The 27842-nt window shown below is 35.8% G+C and overlaps 1 protein-coding gene across 4 annotated transcripts in view; it reads right to left on the reverse strand.

Moving 5' to 3' along the window:
* Positions 1 to 3633: 3633 nt before the first annotated feature.
* The window catches only part of LOC134226139 (FMRFamide receptor), a 371866-nt gene continuing 347657 nt past the window's right edge, over positions 3634 to 27842 (reverse strand). For 3 of the 4 annotated variants that reach the window (XM_062706718.1, XM_062706719.1, XM_062706717.1), the window contains one exon: positions 3634 to 5963. In XM_062706718.1, the coding sequence (XP_062562702.1) occupies positions 4030 to 5451 (1422 nt within the window). In that variant the 5' untranslated portion in view covers positions 5452 to 5963 and the 3' untranslated portion in view covers positions 3634 to 4029. Of the gene's footprint in view, positions 5964 to 24143; positions 24313 to 27842 lie in introns of those variants that run through there. The other variant, XM_062706720.1, reaches the window with a different exon arrangement.

A 27842-nucleotide genomic window follows, 5' to 3' on the forward strand; every position in this document is an offset into this window, starting at 1 on the left:
TAATATGAAGTCTATGCTTTTGGAAATGCAAAATGTAAATAAATTGGAACTTGATACAACTTCTACGCCGAGAACGTGAGGAAAAACGGGCTAATATCATACTTAAAGATCACTTCATACCTCATATTAAGAATTATAGATTAAGGCCACTCTCTCCCTTAGAATCCAAGTTTCAAAGTGCTCGCGTTTTTCGAGGGGCACACCAATCGACTATGGAGCCGGCGCTGGCTACTGTATTTTTGTTGATTTGGCTTTGCTGCGTCGCACGCATGCGTGAAATAATAAAATGCCAGCAGTGTTATGCGTTGCTTCCAGTATCGAGTGGTGTGCTGAAAACGCGAAGGCTTACTAAGCCTGAATTCCACTGAAGAATGACCTTAAAAGACCCTCTAGATATTCGTTGTGAAGCCTAGAAGTCTAACTCCATAAATTTCTAGGATGACCATTGAGCGTATGCCATGAACGCACTGTTTTATTCATGTTGAAACTAAAGGCATCAATACCTGCAAATTTAAAACAGGCTGATTATATCTCTGGTGTAGATCTTAATGCCTTCACTTCAGGGTTTTCTGGGATGACCATAGAACATTTCAAAATGGGTGCATTCTACTCTTACATACTATAAAAGGCATGTACCGCTAACTATTCAACTAGGCCAATGAAGGAACTCTGGTTACGCGTGAAAGTTCTTGCTGATTGTTCAAGTGTTCTCTTGGAATTACCACGCTGAACATATGCAATGAAAGCGATATATTCTATGTACCAAAAGAAGGGCATATGCCATGTTTTGAAACAATCCGAAAGGTTACGATGTGAAGATCACTGAGGCCTATTCTAGCATTTTCTTGGAACATCATAAACATATGCAATGGACATATTCTATTCTGTACTTTCACAAAGGGCATGTACTACTTTTGAAACATGTACCAAAAGATCTCCTGGGTACCCATGCAGATTTAAAGTCCTATTCAGGGATTTTCTTGGATGACCATGAACCTATGCACAATGGACGCAATCTATTCTTATGTTACCCACACCAAGGGCATATAACACTTTTGAAAAAATCTGAAGATCTTTAGTTACGCGTGTAGATCTTAAGGCCTTTTTCAGGGTTTCCTTGGATCCTGTGAACATATGCAATAAAGTAATTCTATTCTATGTACACACGAAGGACATGCCACTTTTAGAAACATACCATAAAAAAGATCTCTGGGTACTTCCATGCAGATTTAAGAGTCCTATTCAGGGTTTTCTTGGATGACCATGAACCTATGCAATGGACGCAATCTATTCTACTTCTTACCACAAAAGGGCATGTAACACTTTTGAAAAGTCAAAGATCTGAAAGATCTTTAGTTACGCGTGTAGATCTTGAGGCCTTTTCAGGGTTTCTTGGATCACCACTTGAACACCCATATACCAATAAAAGCCGTTCTATTCTATATACCACAAGGACATGTACTGGTTTGAAACAATCTAAAAGATCTCTGGTTGCGCGTATAGACCTGAAGGCCTTTTCCAGGGTTTTCTTGGATGACCATGAACATATACAATAGAAGGTGCCAGAGGACATCCAGAGAGATTTCTTCGATAGCGCAGAACATATGTAATGATCACGTTTGATTTCAAGATGCGCATGAAGGCATGTACCACTTTTAAAGACAAGTCCATAGACCCCAGATTTGGTTACGAGTGTAGACCTTTGAGCGCCTTACTCCAGAAATTTCTTGGATGACTCGAAACATATACTGCTGAGACACATTCTATACTGAAAATTACCACAAAGAGCATGTAACCTACGTGTTTGAATTTGCATTATAGGCCTTTGGTTACGCGAAGTAGATCTTTGAAGCTTTACTCAGGGATTTCTCAATTGACTAAGACTTCATTTCAAGGATTTTTGCATTACGAAGCATATACTGTAAACTTACCTTCAATTCTAAGAAGCGCAAAAGAGCTTGTAGCATGTTTGGAAACTGGCTTAGTAGAATGGCCTTTAGGTTACGCGATGTAGACTCTTGAAGACTTGCTTACGCCCCAAAGATTTCTTTGTATAACCATGGGCATGCGCTGTAAACCTATGACAATAGAGCAAAAAAGTATATGAGTTTCTGTTTCCAAAACTGTCAAAATTATCCAAATCGGTTGAAAATTGTTGAAGTTATGAGAATATCAATTTAGTGGAACACGGGTACCCTGTCGGCCATCGACGTATGTTTTTTTTGTTGGCCGCATAAGGGTTAAAATACTAAACCAAAACGTTAAGTCTGAAAATTGAAAATCTTTGAATAAATACCTTAAAAAACAAAGTATTGGCTATTTTCCACACTGTTTACAAAAACTCGATGTATCAAAATGCTGCAAATTAAAACGAAAATAAATAATTTGTTATCATATTGTATGTTAACGGGCAAAATTGGGAGAAATAAAATATAACATTCTTCAAATTGTATTTTTAAGCATGAAAGAAAATTCCGAACACCCCTAACCCAGCAGCCGAAAGCAAGGTTTCTGCTGGCTGGTTATTACGTCGTTTTGCCATTATGTCGAACATATTACGTTTTACAGCATCATTTTGGCGAAAAATGCCATTTACGTCACTTTTTGTTACACAAAACAGATGTAATAATACATGCGATTTACGACCGCGATGATGTGCATCAAATCTGATGTGATATTACAAATTTTTTTTTGCTGTGTAAAAACGACGTTTTCGAAAATCATTTTTTTGCAATTTTGATGTGTTTTCCACCTTTAAAAAAAAATGCGTAAAAAAAACTTTTTAGAAAATCCGTATAAAACCGAGCTTGTTTGAATACACCAGAAGTTGCAGAATGTTTTCTTATTTGGTATGAAGAGGCAATAGTTATTTTAGATGTAGTTTGGAATCGCCTTAGCGTGAATTTATTGATGATAATTCAAACCGTGTATTTTTATTTCAAGCACCAACTCAAAAAGGTAGATGCCTCTATCTCTATCAGCTTTAAGGAACAAATTTTCCTTCAAGATTCGTTGCCATTCAAAATGTTAATTACCAACAGCTCTTACATCCTTGCTCCTAACGGAACGAAAAATCAAGGTCAGAGTGGCCAATTAAATCTCATTAAAACAGACACCGGGGCCTTGACAACGTAGCCCTCGGATGGGGCACGCTCCCGTGTTTTCCGCCGCAAATTGATCGGCTTGAAGTTTTTTCCCTCCTGGAAATGAAATCCGTATCACCTTTTTCCCTTGCGACGAACTTTTGCTTTGGGCTGCTTTGACTTGAGATGCGACTGTTGATGGATGTGCTTTCGCTGAGCAATAATTACAAACAGCATCAATCATCAACTTGTATGGTAGTGGCTGACGTCTTCGGGCTCGTCTTGTGATACGTGGACCCTGCTGGTGTGGTTGCTGGATTATCACAAGCGATGTCTTAATAACACCGAGAGATTGACATATGTGTGACAAATTGAATCAACATTAGTGTGGAAAGCTAAAGTACAGACATAAAGATTCACTACACCGGTTGTGAGCTTGTTAGTAAATTAGTAATGTTATTCAGTTATTCTCGCATACAATTATAAATACTTTTACCTACCTTTCAATCGATTGATTCGTTCTGGATTTGGAATAAAAAGTCTACAATACTTGCAACTTTATGAAATCGTTTTATTTACTTAAAACATTATCGCCATTTTTTTTTTTATTTTTGCGTCACATCTAATTTGATTCAACATGAAATCGAATTACTAGTGCATTCTGCTATGAAAAATAATGATTTTTAATGATCTAATCCTTATCATATCTCTTTTGTCAGCCGTAGCGATTGGTCTTTCCGTAACAAATTGGATTCTACTTTGTGTCTTCCCTCCTACCATCTACCTTCAGGTATCGCGCTGATTAAAGCTATAAAAGTGTCATAATCTCTTTTAACAACTACATCAACAGTCACTAACCTACTGGACCGGGCGTTGAGTTTCCTCGCCCTCAAAATGTGTGATCCCTTTCAAGGCCTTCGTCCGAGCAGGAAATCTTGAGCATGGGCTAGAACCCGGAAGTGGCCATCATGATGCCATTGGTTCCATTTTCGCCCCGTTCCCAGCACGGATGGAACATCGACGTACTCCGGCTTATTGGCTGGTGTGGCTGCAGCCGGGGCATCGATTCTCGTGCCGGGTAGTACACTATCGGGCCGGGCGACGGCGCTCGTGTACTTCGGACCGTGGTTCGCGTCGTGCGTATGCTTCCGAGCGTACTGTTGGTGATCTTGGTCGTACTGCTTCGGGTTGTACCCACTCGCTGGAAGCGACCGCTGTTTCTATTGCTTCCTTCGCCATTCGAGAATGAACTATCCTCATGGAGAAATCCATCCGGCGATTCCCGGCCGAGGCGTGACTTGCAAAATAACAAAAGAAATATCCGCTTGAACTTCTCGCCGAAGATGACGTAGATAATGAAGTTGACGGACGAATTGATGGTGACTAGCAGGTTTGATGTTTTGACTAGATAATCGTTGATTTTCGAGTAAGCAGCTTCCATGATGTTGTTGACCATGGCTAGCAAGTTGCAAAGCAGAAACACGACCACTACACAGATGAGCATGGTGGCTAGGCCAATTTCTCGCTTTTCGGACCGGGATAGCCGCTGGCGTTCTCGGTTAGCCTTGCGGACCTGTTGATAGATCATGGTGTTGAAAAACGAGATGGAGGAGAAGGGAATCAAATAGATGAAGACTGTGTACATCCAGTGTACGTATACTCGGATGTAGATGTCTTGCGTGCGTAGACTGGATGCGCTCACGCAGTACGCTCCTTCGTAGCCAGGATGGTCGAACGCGGACACCGACACCTCCCAGAACCGAGGCAGATTATAGAGAAGCGAGAAAATGAGAATCCCTATCACGTAGAGACGGGCCCGTCCGTACGTACAGAGTGCTCGTGCCCGCAGGGGATGACAAACAGCGACGTATCGTTCCAACGTCACAGTCAGCGTTAGATAGACGCTCGCGGTCTGAGCTGTCATTGCGAGCGGATATACGACCGGAGATATCACCGGATGTATCACATAATAGTAGTAGAAGAGATAGCCCGTGTATGGATAGATGGCCGGGATGCCGAATAACAACATCGACGTTAGGATCACTATTGTATCACAGCGGGCTAGGCCTATCAGTAGATAGTTGATGCTGGAACGCATCTGAGGCCTGGAGAGAATCACCATCGACAGAATGTTGCCGAGGATGCCTAATAGAGAGATTATGTTCATTAGGACCCCACTGATCCAGAACTCAAAGACCGTCAGCTCCTCTTCGATTTCCAGTGCATAGTAGCACATTGAGAAATTATCCGGAAATGAATCATTGTGGAGTTCGTGCGAGTAGTTTGCCGCCGATCCATGCAGAATGTAGTGGTTGTCCTCAATAACTATACTGTAGTCATAGTTGACGTTTGTTGTGTTCATTTTCATGCCTACCTAACCTAGTTCAGAAGCCTAACATAACCTTAATACCTTAAATTAGTCTTGTCTAATGTATTCCCTAGCCTCAAGCATCTATCGTTCTGTTAAAGCTCCTATTGAATTGATTTTTAAACCATTAACGTCTTTTCCTCCCACGGAAAGCAATCTCCGGTCCAAAGCAAATAAAAATGTCCCACTTTTTACTTCCTCATAATCTATAAGACTGAATCTCGCAATAAAATACGCCCTGGAATTCCGCAGTTCGTTATACGATCTATCGTGACGGTACCCGGGTGTCTTTGTTGCCTGCTCTGGTTCTGGTGCCAGAAAAAGCAGTGGCACGTGGCCTTGGCGGCAACAGCGGAGGGCCTCCTCACCCGTCAAGCCATTCGCCGCGCGATGACATGGAGCTCGATAGTTGCGATGGTGGTTTTCATTGTTTGCGGGGACGATAATTGACACACCCGATTGGCATCCTGGAGCAGATTATGGCTGCAGATGGTATCCATTTGCGTTGCATTCTGGGAAGTAAAAACAAAGAGGAAAGCAGAAAATTAGATCCATTGTGTCCGATGTGGGGATACTCTCAATAACAATAGTTTGGAAAGGAAATAATTGAAATGAGTTTCCCAGAATTAAAATTGCTCTAATATTTGATATAATAAACCTTATTATTTGTTACATTATACTTTTTAAAGAATTCTCCGTAGAAATCCAACAAAGTTTTCGGTTTGAGTTCAATAGAATTTCCGGTGCAAGGGTGCTCCGAGAAATGCAGAAGCATCTTCCTTGGAAAAGTACAAAAAATCTGATTGATTTGAAAAAAAATCGCCTTGAAACTCAGGAGAAAGAATTATCGATGAAATGCAGAACAATTTCCTGTTCAAATGGAGAAGAATTTTTGTAGAAGAAATAAGTAATTCTGAATAATAAACCACAAAATTTCAGAAGAACTTTTGTAAATGTTTAAACATTTGACTTGAAAATAGAAAATAAATAAAACTTAGTTTTGGCTGAAATTCCGCTTGAGGCCCTTCCAAAACAACTAAACATCAAATAGGGTTTCTTATGCCATTCCCGGTTTAATATGAGTGCAGCTGCATTATTTAATTGATATTTTAATACAGGAAACAAATTTCCAAAAATGTTTTAGGCACTGTAATATTCAATTGGATTTTGGTTTTGTTTAAAAATAGTAAACCTTACTTAAAATCCCTTAAAAAACAGCTCTTTATAGATTTTTTTTGACGTTGGATAATGTCTTACCCGAAGTTACTGAGTGTCAAATCAAAATCCAAAATTGGGGACTGTAACGAAATCATGTAACTTGCGGTTATTGGCGATCATCGGCACCCGGTTGCGAATGGATGGCAACGAATGGGTAGGTTGACGTTGACGCAGGCCGGGTTCTGCACCGGACGGAGGCTTGGCGACGCAACGGATGGAGGCTGAATGCTGCGCCTGTACCATAGCTTGACGATGATCAAGGCTGGAGGATGATCCGGGCAGCGTACGTGCTCGAGGCCAGACGACGTACGGTATGGAGGCTTGGCAATGCACCGGGTGAAGGCTTGATGAGGCGCCGGGCGAGGGCTTGGCGATGTACTGGATGGAGGCTTATCAGTGCTCCGGGCGATGGCTTGACGATCCGCCGGGCGAAGGCTTGATGATGCGGCGGTCGAAGGCTTGGCGATCCGTCGGACGATGGCTTGATGATGCGCCGGGCGGAGGCTTGGCGATCCGCCGGACGAGGGCTTGAAGATGCGCCGGGTGAGGGTTTGGCGATCCGCTGGACGATGCGCCAACAAAATGGTCGCGCTTTCTGGCGACCGGCGTGGCTACTTTTTGATGCGATGAGTAACGCCGAAAGCTATCCCGAGATGTCGATGGCGACGCACCAGCCACGTGGATACCATGATGCCGGAATGGCCGCTGACGGAACACAGATAAGAGTGGCACCCTCGCCAAGATGGCCACACACGCTTCGACGAGTACGATGCCCAAAATGGCGGAATTCTTCCGCGAAAGACCGTTGCTGTGTTTTCGAGCCCTGTCCGAAACGTCCGAGGGTAATCCTGGGGAATACAATCCACTACTTGTGTCACTAAGCGATGGGGAAAAAGAAAAAGGCCGCTCTTGACCTGATCGCATGGTTAGCACCCCCTGTGACGTCACGAATGTGATTTTTAGCTTTTTCTCCGTTTTCTCACTCGCCATTCTCGGTTGTCACACTTGGCACACCGGCAATCCTTTTAAAAAATCTTACACAGTATATTTCACGACTTTTAACGTTATACGTTTTACTTATAGGTTCCGACGCGCACTTCCACTCTTTTCGCGGTCATGGAACTTAATAATCTTCCTCCGGCTGAAAGCTGAGTTATTTAATTAATTTTAAGAAACGACGAAGCACGAACATTGCCGAGCATTGACAGGCATGTCGATCTGGCAACCCTTCCGTGCACCATCTATAGGCAGATGAAAAATGTATGGTGGGCACTCTCAACTCTGGCTCACGCTCAAACCGCTGTAAGCTTGTTTACTCAGTGTCGGAGTACACGGTGGGTTTGATGGTGGAGAGAGATGGAAATCGGAACACTTCCCCTATATAGATTAGCGAGACATTTAGCCCAAGGCAAAGCATGAAGGACTTTTTAAATTGATTCAAACTATTAGTGGAACAAGCCTTAAAACCGTTGTTTGGCTTGCCGCTTTTCATGGTGTGTTGATGTAAAAATTGAATTTAAATTGAATACTTCAAGGGAACGTCTACAAGTTACGTAACTCTTAGAGGGGGAAGGGGGGTGGGGTGTCAGTCAAGTGTGACAACCTATACAAAATTTTCAGATGCTTAATACAAAAAGTGTGACATGTGGGGGAGGGGGTTGCTAGAAAATACCCAATTTTTGCGTTACGTAATTTATGAATCTTCTCCAATAACTTTGACATGTGATAAGATGGATCAAAGCTAGGTGGAACGAATAGAATCGATTTGGTTGTCAAACTGAAGCCTAAATGTTCTATTGTGCCGGAGCCAAACATTGAAGATTGTGGTTATGCTCATTTTAGATCTTATAATGAGAAGTCCAACTCTGTCTCGACTGTTAAATATATGTGATGGGATTCGGCTTTACAGTCTCAAAATTGTTCAAACAATAATGTTTTAACTGCCCGAAGTTTCTACTGTGTTTGGCAGCCTTCTTCAGGAAATTGGTTTTACTGTAAAAGCAGTAAAACTAAGTTCCCCTGAAAAACTATAACAAACGGGCAGTTAAAACAATATTGTTTGAACAATTTGAACTATAAGCTCGAATCCGTCTATATAATGAGAAGTATTGTTATTATTAGCGGAAAAATAAAAATAAACATTGTTTGAGTTTTGTATTCTTTGTAACTGTGCATATGCACAGCACATGTTTCTAAATGGACAAATTGATATGAAATTTGTGAAAAAGAATTCACGGTTCTTGGAGGGACTCGAACCCTCAACCTCATACTCTCTAGATAGGCGTGATAACCCCTACACATCAAGACCACTTGAAGGCCACGTTTGCGTAAAAGCCATCAGAATCCGAGTACCAACCTCCACCGAGTAAAGTAATCCTCCAGACAATTTTCTTTTTGTCATTATTAACAACTTTCTAGCATAGACCATCACACTAAGTTTTTGTTTTTCTGCATCTCAGTAAATTTTAAAACTTCGGCAAAAAAATCGTTTATTGCTGATTATCAGCAAAACATTATCCGAAGCTCAGTAATAGGGACACGGCAGGTATTTTCGTCTGTTCGTAATAGTCTCGAAAACCAATAAAAGAGACGCTTTTTTGACTGACAGTTAAGACTACAAAAAATATCATTGATATCAAAGTTCACACATCTAAAATTCACTGAGAATAATGTATACGTCGTTTCGTATCATGATACGGTTTATCATCTGATAAAGCTCGTAGTCTGAATAGGCTATAAAGGAAATAATATGTACCTACTAATACATTTACTACGTAGAGTGAAACTCTAGCAGGAGGATTACTATGCAGAAAGCCTATGTCTCACAAATCAGGATCGACTTGAACGTGCATGGATCAAAAGTTACAAATCATCTCAGTTCGACGAATTGGTTATTATTAAACCAAAACTTCCGCACAGGTCAATGTCAAGGATCGACGAAATGCGATGGTCGTTATGATTATCAAAGCGATGGAAAACTATTCTCGAAACGAATACTCGAAGGAATGCTACCGGAAGAAGCTAACGTTTATCGCCCACGTGTATGACTGCAAGAGCAGATGCCGACGACCAAAACACAACTAATTTGAAATGGTCTTAAGGAGAGCGACAGAAACATTAATGTGATGGCATTAAAATGCTTTTATTTCTCCTGAAATAGTAACTGGCCTGAACCATTACAATTGGTTCATCGTTCTGTGGGGCTCCATCGAGGACGTTAATGAGAATCGTCCGCAAGATTGGACTGACACAAAGGATACGGAGTTTTCCAATTACCGCTTGGCTACCAACTGATGGTTTGTGGCGACTTTTCTCATGGCATGTGAGGACTGAAGATAGTGGAAATTTGAAGCTAATAGACGACGCTTGAGATGCTTCCAATGACATTTTTCCATGCCATTCAATTGGGAGATGAAGGAAAAGGAGCTGTGTCTCATTTAAAAATCGGATTGAACTTGTTATCTTCTTTTCATCTTGGTGCATCGTTCAGCTTGCCACGAATTCTGGGAAAAGGTTTCAAACCGACAAAAACAGCTCGTCGTGAAAATTAATTGAAAGCGGATCTTCTTTATTTGTGTGGTAAAATATGCGTATTTAATGCAAGACCATGCTGAAGGTGGCATGTGACACGTCACATTCACTTTGGCCTGTAAAAAACAGATATGTGAATTTTGACAACAATTTACTCAATAGCAAGTGATGTAGCTCATGTCACTTTACAATAGCATTTCGATATTTATAGATTTTAATATTCTGTGATTTTTCAAAGTTGATGAAATTAATTTTTGGAAATAAATAAACATGGGGACCATTAATAAATACCATTGAAACAATTATTTTCCTGACAAAAAAAAATGTTGATCTGCAAATGCTAATCTCCTTTGAATACTTTTTACAGCTGTCAATAGTTGACGTCTTACACAAACATGTTTTTCCAATGCTCAATCAAGTTTGGTGTACATCTGTTATAACTGATTAGTCCTAATCCTATTTGTAGAACATTCATCAAACAGGTACCCCTACACCCGAACAAATGATGCATAATCCTACCATCGCATGTGAAATATTGTTCCGTTTCCCCGCGCACCGAACGTGATTATTCAAATTGGATCCGCAAAGATACTAACCGCGTTGTGCCAACCATTGTACAACAGGAAAGCGCTCCTAATCATCCATTAGATGATGTGAAAATGGCAAGAGCTAATCAAGTAGGAAGCTCGCGCTATAGATAGTGCCATTTGCTTGCTGTACGAGATTAGCGCTCTATGGCAGCACCGGGAGCGGAAGTTTTAGTCTGAGCTAAGACAGCACTTTTCAGAATTATTTTCTCGAGCGGTATTCAAGCTATTTCGAGTAGGAGGGAATTTCCGCGAGACCTCATGAATGAATTAAATATTTCATTAAGTGCCAGCTATTTAGGCTCCTCTCGGCATAGCATTTGGCCGGAATTATGAATTAATTCCAGCTATTAATTAAACACGAACGGAAGCAACGAAAAGGGAAAGTAAACTATTGGTGCTGTGGTATGTTTTTCAGTTGAAGCTCTCTGTAAAATACTTTCTCAGTATGAAAGCACCAAAAATAGTTGTGAATTTGAAGAACTAATTTCAAATTTCTAGTTAAGCAAAATCCCTTTCAATAGATTTAAATTTACTAGAATGTAGTCACAAATTGTCATACTTCTTCGATTGTATATTCTCCTAGCCATATTGCTGCGGCAGTCCTCAGTATTGGATGGTTACATGTATATGAAGGTTGTGCTTTACCTTCCCATGGCATTGCTAAAAACAGAGCTTCATGGCGGCTTAAGTTCTAGTCTAGTTCTGCGCGATTTCTGACAATACACAGGTGTTTATTTCATTTTCTGATATAGTCATCGAATCGATTACTTGATTTCTCCTATTGATGTTATGATAATTATTCAAGTAACAGCGCTTTTATGATTTTATGATACAGATGACAAATGTCAAATCATTCATTATCACATTCCGATCATTCACCAAACGATTATTATTCGGAGAATTCAGAGAATTTACTTCTAATAGTCTACATTTCAATGGACTTAAAATATAATCAATCTAAAAGATGACTTTACATAAGTACGTTATAGAAAGTTAAACCAAATTTAAACATGCAGAAGCATTACTAATGAAAAAGTAATTTTGAGTGTTCTTAATATGGGTAGATAAGCTTAAGGGATAATAAACCTAAAACATATGTCATGCCAGCGCTTTATAATCCATCAAAGCGGAACAGCTTCGGCGTCCGTTAGATAAATTTCCCCCTAATTTTCTATGTTTGTTTGTTTAAGTTGCTTGCCATTTAATTCGTGCAAGGTGGTGCCACAACTGGACCATTAGTGTTGAGCTTGAGATTTTTAGTTTTTTAGATTTTAGATTTCATAATTTTTGGATTTGTAGATTTTCGAATGCCAAGAACTATAGATTTTTAGATTTTTAAATTTGAGATTTTGAGATTTCGAGATTTTTAGATTTTGAGATTTTGAGATCTCAATTTTCAATCAGAATTTTTAAATTTTTAGATTTCTAGATTTTTAGATTTTTAGATTTTAAGATTTTTGGATTCTTATAGCCTATTAAGATTACGCCATTAATGACATAATAATTGGCGTTTCAGGGTAAATACGCTTTATGATGTAATTATTTACGTAATATTCCATACATTTCGCGCTGTCAAAAGATACCCTCTAAAAAGAGTCATAAAGAATTTATTACGAACAATTATTACGAAGAGCTTTCGTTCTAACTGGGATGCAGGGAGAAATTCAACAAAACAAAACTGACAAGCGTCACGCTCTCTTTGCCAGAGAGAAAATTCTCTCTGTTTTCATTTCGTTTCGTAGTTGACAGTCATGCTCTTTCTGTCGCAGCAGGGTCGAATGCATGTTAGATGGAAATCTTCTGAGCGCTGAAGAATAACTCGGATTGTGATGCTCTCTAGAACAAATCGAATAAATTTTCAAAGTTCAAGGGTCAATGCGGAAGACAATTTAAAACGTAGGAATGGTTGTAAAACGAATATATTTGATGAATAAACATGATTTCATAAATTGTTTCAATTCTGCTCCTTGAATGGCTTAATATACTTTGGATTTCAACATTTTTCACGTGGGACAACTGTACGATTTGTATGGGATGTATATATAAAGTAGAATAACCTTAAATAAAACATGGATTGGTAATGCATTAATTCATCCGAAATTCAGTTTAAATTATATCACATTCACATGTGCACGATTCGATTTTGTTAGAAACTGTATCATTGATTGTCGAGTAGAACGCAATGGTTCAGTTTCCATTTTTGAAAAAAAATGAAATTGCTGAGTTGCCCTTCATACATGGAGATACTGGTGGAAATACATTTTAGTTCGATAATATTTCTTGAAATTTGGTCCTTTTTTTTATTTATTTGTGAGAATTCCCAAAAGTATCTAAATTTTTCTACCAAATCTCCGTTCGATCCTAGTACAGAATCAAAATACTTTTTAAACTTAAAAATAAATTGAGGAATAGTCTGATTCCCCGAAGAACGGCGCACCCAACTAATGAATGTAGCTTCGCTTATTATCCTTAATGAGAGCTTCAAATATTCTTCGAAAATTCCTTTTCATATTTTTTTTTATATTTTTTTTCATAGAAACTTTGTTCAGAAAAAAATGTTCGATTGTCGCCACTCAAATGCTTGATTTCGCAAATTAAATTTTAAAACTCTCCTTGAATTCAACCCTGTATTAGCGTGCAAATGAGGAAACATGGAAACGTCAAGATATATTATCTTGCTGCAGTCTGAACACCTCGTAATAATTGGATACCCTCTCACTTAACAAAGTCATAAATAGCCCAATCTGAATAGGCTATTAGATTTTTAGATTTTTAAAATTTTAGATTTTTAGATTTTTAAATTTTATTATTTTTAGATTTTTAGATTTTTAGATTTTTATATTTTTAGATTTTGAGATATTGAGATTTTAAATTTCGAAATTTTTAGATTTTGAGATCTTTCAGATTTTAAAATTTTTAAGATTTTTGGATTTTTAGATTTTTAGATTTTTTATATTATTATTTTTAGATTTTTGGACTTTTGGATTTTTAGATTTTTAGATTCTTAGATTTTTAGATTTTAAGATTTTTAGATTTTCAGATTTCTAAATTTTTGTTTTTTAGTTTTTTAATTTTAAAATTTTATTATTTTTAGATTTTTAGATTTATTAAAATTTTAAAAATTTTGATTTTTAGTTTTTTAGATTTTTAGAATTTTAGATTTTTGAATTTTTAGATTTTAATATTTTTAAATTTGAGATTTTGAGATTTCGAGATTTTTAGATTTTGAGATTTTTAAATTTTTTAGATTTTAAGATTTTCAAATTTAAAGATTTTTGCATTTTTAGATCTTGAGATTTTTAAAATTTTAGATTTTTAGATTTTTAGATTTCTAGATTTTTAGATTTCTAGATTTCCAGATTTTCAGATTTTCAGATTTTCAAATTTCAAGTTTTTTAGATTTCAAGTTTTTCAGATTCTAAGATTTCCAGATTTCCAGATTTTCAGATTTTGAAATTTTTAGATTTTTAGATTTTGATATTTCGAAATTTTTAGATTTTGAGATTATGAGATTTTTGAATTTTTAGATTTTCAGATTGTTAGATTTTAAGATTTTTGGATTTTTAGATTTTTAGATTTTTGGATTTTTAGGTTTGAAGAATTTCAGATTTTTAGATTTTTCAATTTTATTATTTTAAGATTTTTGGATTTTTACATTTTTAGAATTTTAGATTTTTAGGTTTCTAGATTTTTAGATTTTCAGATTTTTAAATTTCAAGATTTTTAGATTTCAAGTTTTTCAGATTTTTAGATTTTTAGATTTCCAGATTTCCAGATTTAGATTTTGAGATTATGAGATTTTTGAATTTTTAGATTTTCAGATTTTTAGATTTTAAAATTTTTAGATTTTTAGATTTTTAGATTGTTAGATTTTTGGATTTTAAGATTTTTAGATTTTAAGATTTTTAGATTTTTAGATTTTTAGATTTTTAGATTTTTAGATTTTTAGATTTTTAAATTTTTAGATTTTTAGATTTTTAGATTTTTAGATTTTTAGATTTTAAGATTTTAAGATTTTTAGATTTTTAGATTTTTAGATTTTTAGATTTTTAGATTTTTAGATTTTTAGATTTTTAGATTTTTAGATTTTTAGATTTTTAGATTTTTAGATTTTTAGATTTTTAGATTTTTAGATTTTTAGATTTTAAGATTTTTGGATTTTTAAATTTTTAGAATTTTAGATTTTTAGATTTTTTAATTTTATTATTTTTAGATTTTTATTTTTTTAGATTTTGAGATATTGAGATTTTGAGATTTAGAATTATTTTTAGATTTTTGGATTTTAAGATTTTTAGATTTTTAGATTTTTAATTTTTAAATTTTATTATTTTTAGAATTTTAGATTTATTAAAATTTTAAAAATTTTAATTGTTTTTTTTTTAGATTTTTGAATTTTTAGATTTTAAGATTTTTAAATTTGAGATTTTGAGATTTCGAGAATTTTAGATTTCTAGATTTCCAGATTTTCAGATTTTCAGATTTTTAAATTTCAAGATTTTTAGATTTCAAGTTTTTCAAATTCTAAGATTTCCAGATTTCCAGATTTTCAGATTTTGAGATTTTTAGATTTTTAGATTTTGAGATTTCGAAATTTTTAGATTTTGAGATTATGAGATTTTTTAATTTTTAGATTTTCAGATTTTTAGATTTGTAGATTTTTGGATTTTTGGATTCTTAGATTTTTAGATTTTTAGAGCGCGTTCCATTTGCTGTCAATTTTAAAACCCGTAAATTTTAGTTTTGCCTACAAATGGATCTGTTTTTATTTATTGGGTGATCGTACAACTACGATCGGAGGTCGCGAACCCTTCAGACCTTACCAGACATCATCATAAAACTTGTGCAAAGCGAAGAAATGCTTCCAAGAGTGGTCCTCAAGCTCGCCGTAGCCATACATCCCGGGGAAGACATGTTTGCCGTCTGTCTCCGGTCGGGTGCCTTCAATTGAAGTTGGATGAAGGAAGCTGCCGCCATCCCATCCGCAGTGAACATCAACTCTTAGTATGAAACGGAATATGTGCATGCATACAGGTTGTATGAACATTTTCATTATTTCTTTTCGTTTCATGTAATAGGATGAATGACGGCTTTGGCGGGTTTTGTTCTGTTGTTGTCGGGTTTTTTTTTCTGACTGATTATGCTCAAGTTTGGCCTAAACATTCTTTGCATATCAAAGAATATTGTGGCCAAATTTCATAAAATTTGGTCGACAAAAACCCCCCTGACAATAATAGAGCAAAACCTGCCAAAGCCGTCTTTTCCCCTAGGTATGTTTTATTTTTTATTTTTTTTAAATTGCTCAGTGCTGGGAATGGTAAAAAACGAACCCTTATGCTTTTGTGATGTTTTAACCTAACCCTAAATCGAAGTACTGAATCATTACAATCCGCAGACATGAAATTTACTAATCTAGCAACATCTCATAATGATCTCCTAGTTTCTACGACTTTCCCACCTCTCTCTTTCTAAAGCATTTAAATTCAAAAAGCTCTAGAGTCAAACCGTACAATGGCACATGAAAGAGCATGAAAATAAATGGTGAACACATGGTTGTTAGTAAACCTTCTTTGATTGAATGGAAATCTTTACAAGTGGGTTCAAGAGACGGTGAAAATCAAAGGGTTTTTATTAATTTTTACACAATTAGGTATATCGATTTAGAGCGGATTTAGTTTTAGAAAAAAGCTTAAACACATTTATTGAAGCATATTTGAAAAATTTGAGAGATTTTGGAACATGAAAAGATAGTACAACCACAAGCAGGTTAAGTGCATCAGCCTGGTAGTGGTACGCTCCCAACGTAATACAACACTCAACTATGTGTACATATAAAATCAATCAATAGTTAGATGTTTTCGCTTGAATACTACATTACAAATTTTTCATCGGCTATGTGATAAATAATTAAATATCTGTTGGATAATGGATAAGTCTCTGAAAATCCGAGCGATACAAAATATCATATTATGGAATAGGTACTTTGTTTTATAGAACGCCTTGGTCGGGCAAGAAGCATTTTTTTGACGCGCTGTCATTATTTTGTTCTAATTCTTAGCTGGAAAGTGATTAACAATTTGAATTCAGATTCCAATATATTTTTGGGCATGTCCTTTCTGACAGCTGCTGGAGCCAACGTAAGCAGAACATCAGGAATATGTACATGAATCAATAAAACACTTTGCTACTATGTGCAGAGCTTCCACAAGTATAATTTTTCATATTTCTTGTCCTATACATACTATTAGTGCAGGAAGAATATTTTATGTTTGAATTTTGTCTTTATCTTGTCACTCCTAACAGATACAAATGCTTTGATGCGTTTTGAGACACGTACAAATAGTAATTCCAAATAGCATACATCATCTCCGTTTCTGTCTTCCTTAGTTACGTTCTGCAACGTTTATTATACGTACGCTATATAATAAAAAGCTTATTTTTACTTTTTTTTTCGCTCAGAGTTTTAAATCTAACAAAGGTTGACAAAAAATGGTCGTTGTACGAGAAAAACAAAAAAGGCAGAATACATATTCATATTAATCAAAACAATTATGTTATTATGTATGATACTGCCATCCGTCTTTTTATTGCATCTTTTCAGAAATCAAGATATCAATTTCTCGATCTTTGAACCAGAATGCAGCATATTTCCGATCAAAACCAAAATATTTCTTGAAGAGCTATTGGTTTTCTATCTCTGAAAGGTATAAATCTAAAGCTAGCTGGCGTTGGAGAAAGGTGCTTTCTCATCCAGGACATGGAATTGAAACTTGGAGAGAGAATTCCATTATGTATAGTTACCAAATTATATTGAAATTATATGATTATATACCATAAAAAACCATCAGGGCACTCGATTGAAGCGATTTGGATAGGAAGAGTGGAATCGCCAACTTCCTATTGTTAACTTCTCGTGGATAAAGGGCGGGCTCTTCTACCCATCTATTGGGTCAATCTGGGGAACGAGGGCTAGATTATAATATTGTATGTACGAACTTTCTTCTGGAAGGAGATTCTCTATTCATCCCGTGGATTCGCATAAGTGTCTCTGCTTATGGAACCACCCCACCCATTTTTGGCCCTTCATACAGAAGTCTGATGAAATACAAACAATAGTATAATCATGATCAAATCGTTTGTCAGATATGGCCAGTGCTATCGGCAGGTGCTTTGCTACAATAGATGGTAGTATCATCATCATCATCATCATCTTAGATTTTTAGATTTTTAGATTTGAAGAATTTCAGATTTAAGAATTTTAAATTTTATTATTTTTAGATTTTTGGATTTTTAGATTTTTATTTTTTAGATTTTTAGATTTTTAAATTTTTAGATTTTTAGAATTTTAGATTTTTAGATTTTTAGATTTTTAGATTTCTAGATTTTTAGATTTTTAGATTTCCAGATTTTCAGATTTTCAGATTTTTAAATTTTAAGATTTTTAGATTTCAAGTTTTTCAGATTTTTAGATTTCCAGATTTCCAGATTTAAAGATTTAGATTTTGAAATTATGAGATTTTTTAATTTTTAGATTTTCAGATTTTTAGATTTTAAAGTTGTTAGATTTTTAGATTTTTAGATTTTTAGATTTTTAGATTTATAGATTTTCAGATTTTTAGATTTTCTGGATTTTTGGATTTTTAGATTTTTAGATTTTTAGATTTCTAGATTTTTAGATTTTTAGATTTTTAGATTTTTAGATTTGAAGAATTTTAGATTTTTAGATTTTTAAATTTTATTATTTTTAGATTTTTAAATTGTTAAATTTTAAGATTTTTAGATTTTTAGATTTTTAGATTTTTAGATTTTTAGATTTTTATATTTTTAGATTTTTAGACTTTCAGAATTTCAGATTTTTAGATTTGAGGATTTTTAGATTTTTAGATTTTTAGATTTTCAGATTTTTAGATTTTTAGATTTTTAGATTTTTAGATTTTTAGATTCTAAGATTTTTAGATTTTTAGATTTTTAGATTTTTAGATTTATAAATTTTTAGATTTTTAGATTTTTAGAATTTCAGATTTTTAGAATTTCAGACTTTTAGATTTTTAAATTTTTAGATTTTTAGATTCTTAGTTTTTAGGTTTTCAAATTTTAGATTTTTGGATTTTTTTATTTTTAGATTTTTAGGTGTATAGATTCCTAGACTTTTAGATTTTTAGATTTTTAGATTTTTAGATTTTTAGATTTTTATTTTTAGATTTTTAGATCTTTAAGTTTCAAGATTTTTAAATTTTTGGATTTTTCAATTTTTAGATTTTTGATTTTGATTTTTTATTTTTAGGTTTTCAGATTTTTAGATTTTTAAAATTTTAGATTTTTGGATTTTAATTTTTTTGGGTTTGAGGTTTTTTGATTTTTAAATTTTCAGATTATTAGATTTTTAGATCTTCAGATTTTAAGATTTTTAGATTTTTGGGTTTTTAGATTTTTAAATTTTCAGATTTTTAGATTTGAGGGTTTTTAGATTTTTAGATTTTAAGATTTATAGATTTTTAGATTCTTAGATTTTTAGATTTTTAGATTTCTTTTTTATTTCAAAATTTTTAGATTTTTAAATTTTTAGATTTTCAGAATTTTAGATTTTCAGAATTTTAGATATTTTTAGATATTTAGATTTTTAGATTTTTAGATTATTGGATTTTTAAATTTTTGTATTTCTGGATTTTTGGATTTTTAGATTTCGATTTTAAGATTTTTAGATTTTAAGATCTTTAAATTTTTAGATTCTTGAATTTTTAGATTTTTTGATTTCTAGATTTTAAGATTTTGAGATTTTTAGATTTTTAAATTTTTAGATTTTAAGATTTTAAAATTTTTAGATTTTTAGATTTTTAGATTTTTAGATTTTTAGATTTTTAGATATTTAGATAGGATTTTGGATTTTGAGATTTTTAGATTTTAAGATTTTTAGATTTTTAGATTTTTAGATTTTAAGATTTTTAGATTTTTAGATTTTTAGATTTTTAGATTTTTAGATTTTTAGATTTTTAGATTTTTAGATTTTTAGATTTTTAGATTTTTAGATTTTTAGATTTTTAGATTTTTAGATTTTTAGATTTTTAGATTTTTAGATTTTTAGATTTTGAATTTTTTTAGTGTTGAGCTTCACTTGCCAGCGTCATTGCCAAAAATGAAGTATTCACTGCAAAATGAAGTATTTCCCCTTAAAATATCTCAGGGTTTAAATTCCAGATTTAAGATTTTTGTCCATTTGAATAATGGAATTTTTTTAATATTCGGATATAAGGATTTTTAAATCTTTCGATTTCCATTTTTTTTTAATTTCAGGCAACTGATTTTTTCAAGTTTTTGTATTTTTAAACTCTAAAGTACGGGGCAAAATTTTCGTACGTTTTGGCAGATTTTCTATGCAAAAACTGTCAAAAATGTACGCAAACGTATTCATTGTGAGGGGGTCTTATAAACTGAGACTTTTAAACAATGTATTTAATTATCGATTTTAATTTTTTTTTTGTTTGAAGGCTTATGATTTATCTAAATCAGGGCTGACAATAGTCATTCTCGTCGTATAAAGAAAGCGAAAAAAATTTAGTCTTCGTCATAACATTGCACGACGCAACACCTATTCGTTTTCTTCGCGCCGCATGCGTACCACGACGATAGTCGCGCAGCCAAAAGTTATGACGATTTTCGTCATCACTTCTTCATACAATTGATTGCACGTCATTATTGACGGACTGGTTAAAAACATAATAGTGTCTCAAATAAACAAATAGTAGGAAATTTGGTAACATAAATGTATCGATAACATTCATAACGCTTTCATACGTTGCTTCAAATTCATTATTACAAAGAATTAGTAAAAATCTTCGCATGGCAGCTGCGGTTTGAAGAATAACGGTATGAAGTCTTCGTTCTTCGATGTCGTCAGGACGATTTGGTTACACGACGAAAGCTAACGTCGTGCGCGTCATTGACAATGTGTAGAGTAGCAATGAAGAACAATGCAACTCGTCGCTACTGTGGCATTTCGTGCTATGACGATGACGATTGTCAGCCCTGATCTAAATTATTAGTTTTATTTTTTTAGATTTCAGATTTTGATTTTTAGATTTTATTATTTTTAGATTTTTAGAATTTTTAGATTCTTAAATTTAAATTTTTTAATTTTTAGATGATAGATTTAGATTTTTAGATTTTTAGATTTTAGATTTTTAGATTTTAAGATTTTAAGATTTTTAGATTTTTATATTTTTAGATTTTTAAATTTTTAGATTTTTGGATTTGTAGGTTTTTGAATTTTTAGATTTTAGGATATTTAGCTTTTTAGTTTTTTGTATTTTTAGATTTGAAGATTAGCAAACTTATTTTCCAATTGCTTTAGAGAAATTTTTGCTATCTTCAAGTGTCCAACTACTCACACACAATTTGAAACTATCATCTCCGCAAGCTACTACTGGATTAGTGAGCTCTTCTGGCTACGTGGATGCCGAAATTAATACGAATAAAATTCTGCAGGCAAATCAAACCGTAATCGAATGTAAACACGATCATACAACGCAAATCTCAAATCAAATGCAAATGAACCGTACCAATACGCAAATATTTCCCTCCACAATGCCAAGCCATGTTTGCGGAACCATTTTCGCCATCAACGCCCTGCAATCTTGTTACCACATATAGTTGGTGTCTGACAGCGCAGGAAATGACAGCAGGCAGGCAAACAAGAAAACTCAACCACCACATGAGCCAATATTTGCGTCCGTTTGTATGAATGGGTTAGCGTTAGGTGGTGTGTGAAGTACGAGATTTTTTCTTCTTCGGAAACTTTTAGAGCAAAAATATCCAGTCAGAAAGTAAAATTATGTTGGAGTGTGGGTTTCGTTTGACTTGGACCCAATGGACGTTCGGCGAAGCGTACTGGCGTCAAGCCAGATTGCCAGTGTCTGACGGTTATCGGCATATAGCATCGCTGATTTCCCGCCACTAGACCAATGCCGGTACAATGCCGCACATTTTGTCATAGGCTTTTTCCTGAACACGTGGCAATCGTAGACTGGAAGGCAACTAATTTGCCAAATTTGACTGTTCACAGGACATTTGAGTGCAATCGAGCAAAACCTTCTGAGCTGCCCCTAAAATGCTCGAAATGTTATCATGAGAATCATTTCAGAAAATTCATTACGCACCGACGCGGGGGAACGACTGATTGAGTTTTTCTTCCCGCTGCTGCACCACGGCGTAGAGCACGGCGCCGCTGGAGATTAAATTTTTGTACGAAACCACAGCTCCAGGCAAGTAATTCACTTGACGCTGTACTTTTTTTTATCTCCAAGGGAAACGGTCATAACCAGAAATGTGAGCATCGGTGCAAGAACTGTGCAGCGTCTTACGATTATTCACAAAGCAACAAAATGAGAAAATCCAACCGTAAAGTTAGGATCGCTGATTATTTGAAGTAAAGCTGGGCGTTTTAGCGGGGACAGGAAAGTTCAGGTAATTTAGGTCTTAAAAATACGGTTGTTTTGTTATTTTCGGTTACCAAAATTATGCATAAGAACTCTTTACGGTTGGCGTTTTACAATTTTTTATCTAATCTTATGAGTTATTCCGAAAGAATCACGAAGGTTTCGTTTTCTTCGTCATCATCTTAATATTTTTTATTTCCTTAACAAAGTTTTATTTCAATCCTTTTGCTTCGCAAATAATTTTAATCAGATGTATATTTTCAGACAATATCTATAAAAATAAAATGTGTGCGCTATGGGTACGGTATATCTTGTCCTGGGGCTTGACGAATTCCTTTCCTTAATCGTAGGAAATCATCCTATAGGATGTGGTGGGGTATGACAGTGGGCTCAGTTAATCTTCCATGAAATGCTGCGTTAACCCCGGGACACGGTCTGTCGAAGAGATCCTATTCCACTCAAAGCTCACAAGCCCAACTCTCCCAAGGAATGGAAGTGAAATTAAAGTTCCTTCTGCAAAAATATCCACAAAACCACAGAAAATCTGCGTACCTATCAAGAAACGACAATCTAAATCAAGTTAACTGCCTTCATCCAGTTATTGACCACCCGGATTAGAAATTATTTAGGGTTAATGGTCCAATGATGTCGGAACTAAGCACGATCCTGCACTAATCGGTCGATTACACTTCATCTGTACTCCATTTCTCTTATCTTAAGAGTGTATCTGAAAGCTCATCAACTATATTCTACACGAAGCGTGAAATAATTGTATCAAAATCCTTTTCTGTTACCTGAAATCAATGTTCCATTTATTGGTGTAGTGTTCCAATATTTGTGGTATTTTGTTATTCGTGTTCCTATAATTGTGAATTCCATAGATTCTATATGGGATTCGCAACTATTGGACCACTGCCGCAGCTATTGGCGCAAGTGAGAGAAAGAGATAAATTATTTTAAAGATACTTTACCAATTCAAAGAAATTCTAATGATGTTTATGTTTCTAATATATTATGACAGGGCAGCTAATTGATCGGTATGGTGGGTTGCTGCGATTGATTTGTTAATTATCTAAAATTCGTAACCACAACTATAGGAACAATCACGGCCAACGGAACTTTTACCCTTTTATGCATATGCACAAAATATGAAACATCCACATCCAATAAGGCAGTGAAATATGACGAAGGTCTTCCAAATTGGAGGAAACCTCCACTTTCAGCTGAATGAATATTGTTTATCATATTGTCGAGCACAGAATGAAATTCATCGTTCGATGTTCAGAGAACCCTTCACAACCATGTGCATGATATCAATTTACGAGTTTACACTGCAGGAAGTGCATCAATCATGGCAAGGCCTTTTTTATTTAGTTCAATCATTATTCATAGCTTAGTGTGCCAATAGTTCCAACATATTTTAATGGTGCGTTTATGACCGTTTGTCACGATACACAATCACGCGGAAACATCCACTCGATATTCTACCCGTTGGTTTCAATGTGCCGTGAATGATATCTGATACAAATTATAGTCCACCGTTAGCCGAACCTAGGTATTATGTAGGGAGATCTGACGTTCCATTAGATATGGTTGCGTGATGGACCCCAACGACTGACATCAGTTAACAGTCATTGAAATCATATATCAATCGGTTCAACTCGAAGCCGTATTCAGGAGAAATGATAAGTTAGGATAAATACTGATAACCAGAGCAATAGCGTGGATTGCCAGCGCCCTTGGCGTTTTTGGGCGCCCTTTCTTATTTTGTGATTTTTTTTTTAAATATTTGCAAAATACGAAACGAACTTTGCAAAATAATGGGCATTTCTGGATTTTCTATGTGATGAACTTCCTATTGTTTAAAAAAAACGCTATAATAAGGATTGAAAAAAAAACCCTGGAATTTCGTATGGAATCTTACCGTAGGCTTCGAGGCAGTTCGCGTACAGGAGTGCTAAACGTTGCCATGGGTTTCTCGGGCGGCGATGGCGGCCAGAGGGTGCTGCGAGAATGCCGCCGGCGATGGTGGATGGCGAAGGCCGATGGATTGCTGCCGCCGTGGATTGCGTAAGTGCCGATAGCGGCCAGATGGTGTGGCTCGAAAATGCCGCCGGTGATGGTGATTGGCGAAGGACGATGGATTGCTGCCGCCGCACCATCTGGCCGCTATCGTCGACCAAGCAACTCACGGTGGCAACAATCCGCCGGCCTCCGCCGATTACCATCGCCGACGGCATTTTCGAGCCCCGCGTTGGCCGCCAGTATAAGACTCTATTACTTGACTCCTGAACTGTTCAGTGCCGGAAAGGCACTGGGGTTTACCCAAGCCGCTGGTCTAGCCACGGCAGCTTAGCGGAGCTGGGTGCAGAAGGCCTTATTTAGCACCGGGTCTCAGAGCGATCTGGCGTAAAGGAGCTTTCGGAACGTGGCCTTCCTATCGAACGAGAGTCACCTTGTTTTTATTTAGAAGTCGATGGTTTACAGGGTAGTCGGCATGTACGGCCGATGAGATTGTGGATGACGATGGCGGCCGTTGATTGCGGCCGACGATGGAAACTGTTGATGGCGGCTTGCAAATGCAGCTCTAGTGTGGCTGGCGAGTACCACTGGCGATAGAGCTGGTAAAGACGGACCAAGTGCGGCTCACAAATGCTGCCTGCGAGGGTGGCTATCGATGGTGACCGTTGAGTGTTACTCGACAGATGACTGCCGCTGGCCAATGCCGATCCAAGGTGGTCAGCGATGGCGGCTCAAAAAATCAAGGGCGATGACGAATTCGATTGCCACTACAAGTGCAGCTGACACGTGCCGCTAGAGGAAGCGACTGGCGATAACGATCGGTGAATGTGGATGCGGTTTGGCTTGCGAATGCCGCAAATAAGGGCGGCCGACAATGGCTAGCGGCAACTGCTCCTCAACAGGGGCTTGCGGGCAACGGTTATGGCTGGCGATGGCGGCCCGTAAAGCTAAGGACGATGGCAAATTCGGCTCGATTGCCGCGAACGAGAGTGGCAGACAACTGCGGCTGGCGGCTGCTATCGCCAAATGCTGACAGAGTTCGATTTGCGGATTACGTGATCCTTCAAAATTGGAAATTATTTAGGGAATTTATCCGAGAACTCTTTAGAAATTACTGACAAAATTTCTTCAGAAAATCCTTTGAAATTTCCATAAGAAACTCCTCCAAAAAATCCTTTCCTTTCCTTCATTCTCCCTTTATTTTTTTTTTATGATTGTTTTCAGAAATATTTCCGGAATAATTCCTGCTTGAATTTTGGACGAAATCTTACATTGAAATTTCTGAAGAAATTTACAACGGAGGTTTCACGAAAGAATCCCTGTAAGAATACATAAATGGACTACAGGGGGAGTTTTATGAATTATTCATGGAGGAGAATTGACTAGAGAAATTTTAGAAGAAATTCCTGGAGGCATTTCCAAAAGAATTTCCGAAGAATATCCTGAATAGATTTGGGACAAAAAAAATTAAACGAATTTCTAAAGCAATTTTTGAAGGAATTTCCTAAGGAATTATCTGGAACATCTGAAGGAATTCTTCCGGGATTTCTGCCAGGAATTTCTCCGGATAGTCCTTCGAAAATTCGGATGGCAATAAAACAAAGCCTTGTTTTTAATCTGGAATTAGGACTTTCCAAAAAATGGGATTTCAGTGAATCTATCATCATACTTCGTCGGATATTCTTGAGAACTCCTTAGGAATTTACTTCAGGAGTGGCTTCGAAAATTTCTTCAGTAATAAATCAGACGATATTTCAGGAATGTATTCAATAGTTCGGAAACCCTCTCCTAGGATTTAATTCGTTCAGTCACCCAGAAATTCTTTCAATTTCTTCAAGAATTTCAATATGAATTTCTTTTCTCTCCCAGGGGCTCATGGCGGCGTATCCTCCACAAGGAAATAAAGGAAGTCGACAGGAATCTGACCTGGATCCAGGTCAAGGCTAAAGAAGGCAGCCGCCCAGGATGAAGATCTTTTACATTGATGGGGGTGCTCAGGATACTTGAGTGTGTAAGAGTTCCGAGGAGTTACATCGAAAATCCTTCGCATATAGATCTAGAAATACCTTAAAAAAATCCTTAAGGGATTCTTTCACAAATTTCTTTTAAAAATTGTCTTAGAATTAGGAGAAGAATGTAGGAATTCATTTAGCAATTATTTCAGAAATTCTTCCAAGAAATTGCATACCATCGGCTCCCGTAATTCCGCTGGAATTTTTTTTCTAGGAATTTCCGAACGAATAATAAAAGAAAGTTTCGAAGGAACTCCTGAAGGAATCTGTGGAATCGTTCAAGATTCTTTGGGATTTCCTACAAAGATAAAAAAATAACTTTTTTTTAAATATATCAAGATATTCCATCGAATAATCTTTTCGAAAAACCTTAAAAAATCCTTAAGGATTACTTGCGTCTTGAAAATCTCCGAGATTTCTTGGAAAATTTCTGCGGAAATTCTTGAACGAGTTAATTTAGTAATTCCTTCGGAAATTCTTTTAGAAATACCCTTGGAGATTGTTTTGAAAATTCTTAGGAAATTTCTGTATGATTTATTTTCGAAATGGCTTCAGGAATATCTGCGGAAATTAGTTTAGGATTTGAGAAATTGCTTTAGTAATTATTTCAGGAATTTGTTTAATAAATAAGGAATAATATTTCTATTATTATTATCGGAGTTCTAACGAAATTTCTTCTGAGCCTCATCAAGGAATTCTTACGATTTTTCTTTCAACTCCTTCGGAAATTTCTACGAGAATTCAAATTAAATTCTTTGAAACCTTCGGATATTCTCTTAAGATTTTTTTCGGGAGTCATTTCTTCAATTCAGTCAGATTTTTTTAGGATCATTTGGAATCTTCTAGACATTCTTATTAAATTTCCTTTAGAAACTCTTTCGATAATTTCTTTAGTGTTTCCTATTTCATACTTTAAAAAATTATCGGAAAAATGCTTGTTCGGGATGAACCACGTGTCATTTATTTAGTGCATGTCTTTCTGCTCCATTTCTATTGAGAAGAAATGAAATGAAAATGGTATCGCAATTTATACCCTCCGAGAAATGGTTTATACCAACTCTTAAAGGTGCGCCCATCAATCAGTTTCGGCTTGAACAATAAGTGGGATAATAATGATTTTGACCATGCATCAAATGTTCAAACATATTTTTGCTTCATCTTATGAGTTCCGAATTCGATTTTGTACAGAGATCTGATTTAATTGCGTTTGGCATTTCGGAATCTCACCTTTACACAGAGCTCTAATCAGTCAGAGGGTTCAGCAGATCCACCAAATTCGTATCCGCTTCTTTCCTAATTAGTCAGCGCTTTGCAGCTTGGAGATTCATGGCGTCGGCTTCCAAACCAGCTAAAGATTGAGTTACGTTTTTTAATTTACTTCATAAAACTCCATTCCTCCAACTCCAAAACTTCATAAGACTCCATCTAAAAGGTGCAAAAGAAGGGTCATCTAAAAGCAAATTATAGTCGTTCCATACTCTTCCGATCATCACTCATATTTACGTATTAGCAAGAACTAGACACTGTGTGGTAGATATTACTCCGTAATACATCACGAAAAGGTGTTTACCCAGCATAACAGGCTCCGT

This window comes from Armigeres subalbatus, chromosome 3 (genome assembly GCF_024139115.2).
Source record: "Armigeres subalbatus isolate Guangzhou_Male chromosome 3, GZ_Asu_2, whole genome shotgun sequence".
Taxonomy (NCBI): domain Eukaryota; kingdom Metazoa; phylum Arthropoda; class Insecta; order Diptera; family Culicidae; genus Armigeres; species Armigeres subalbatus.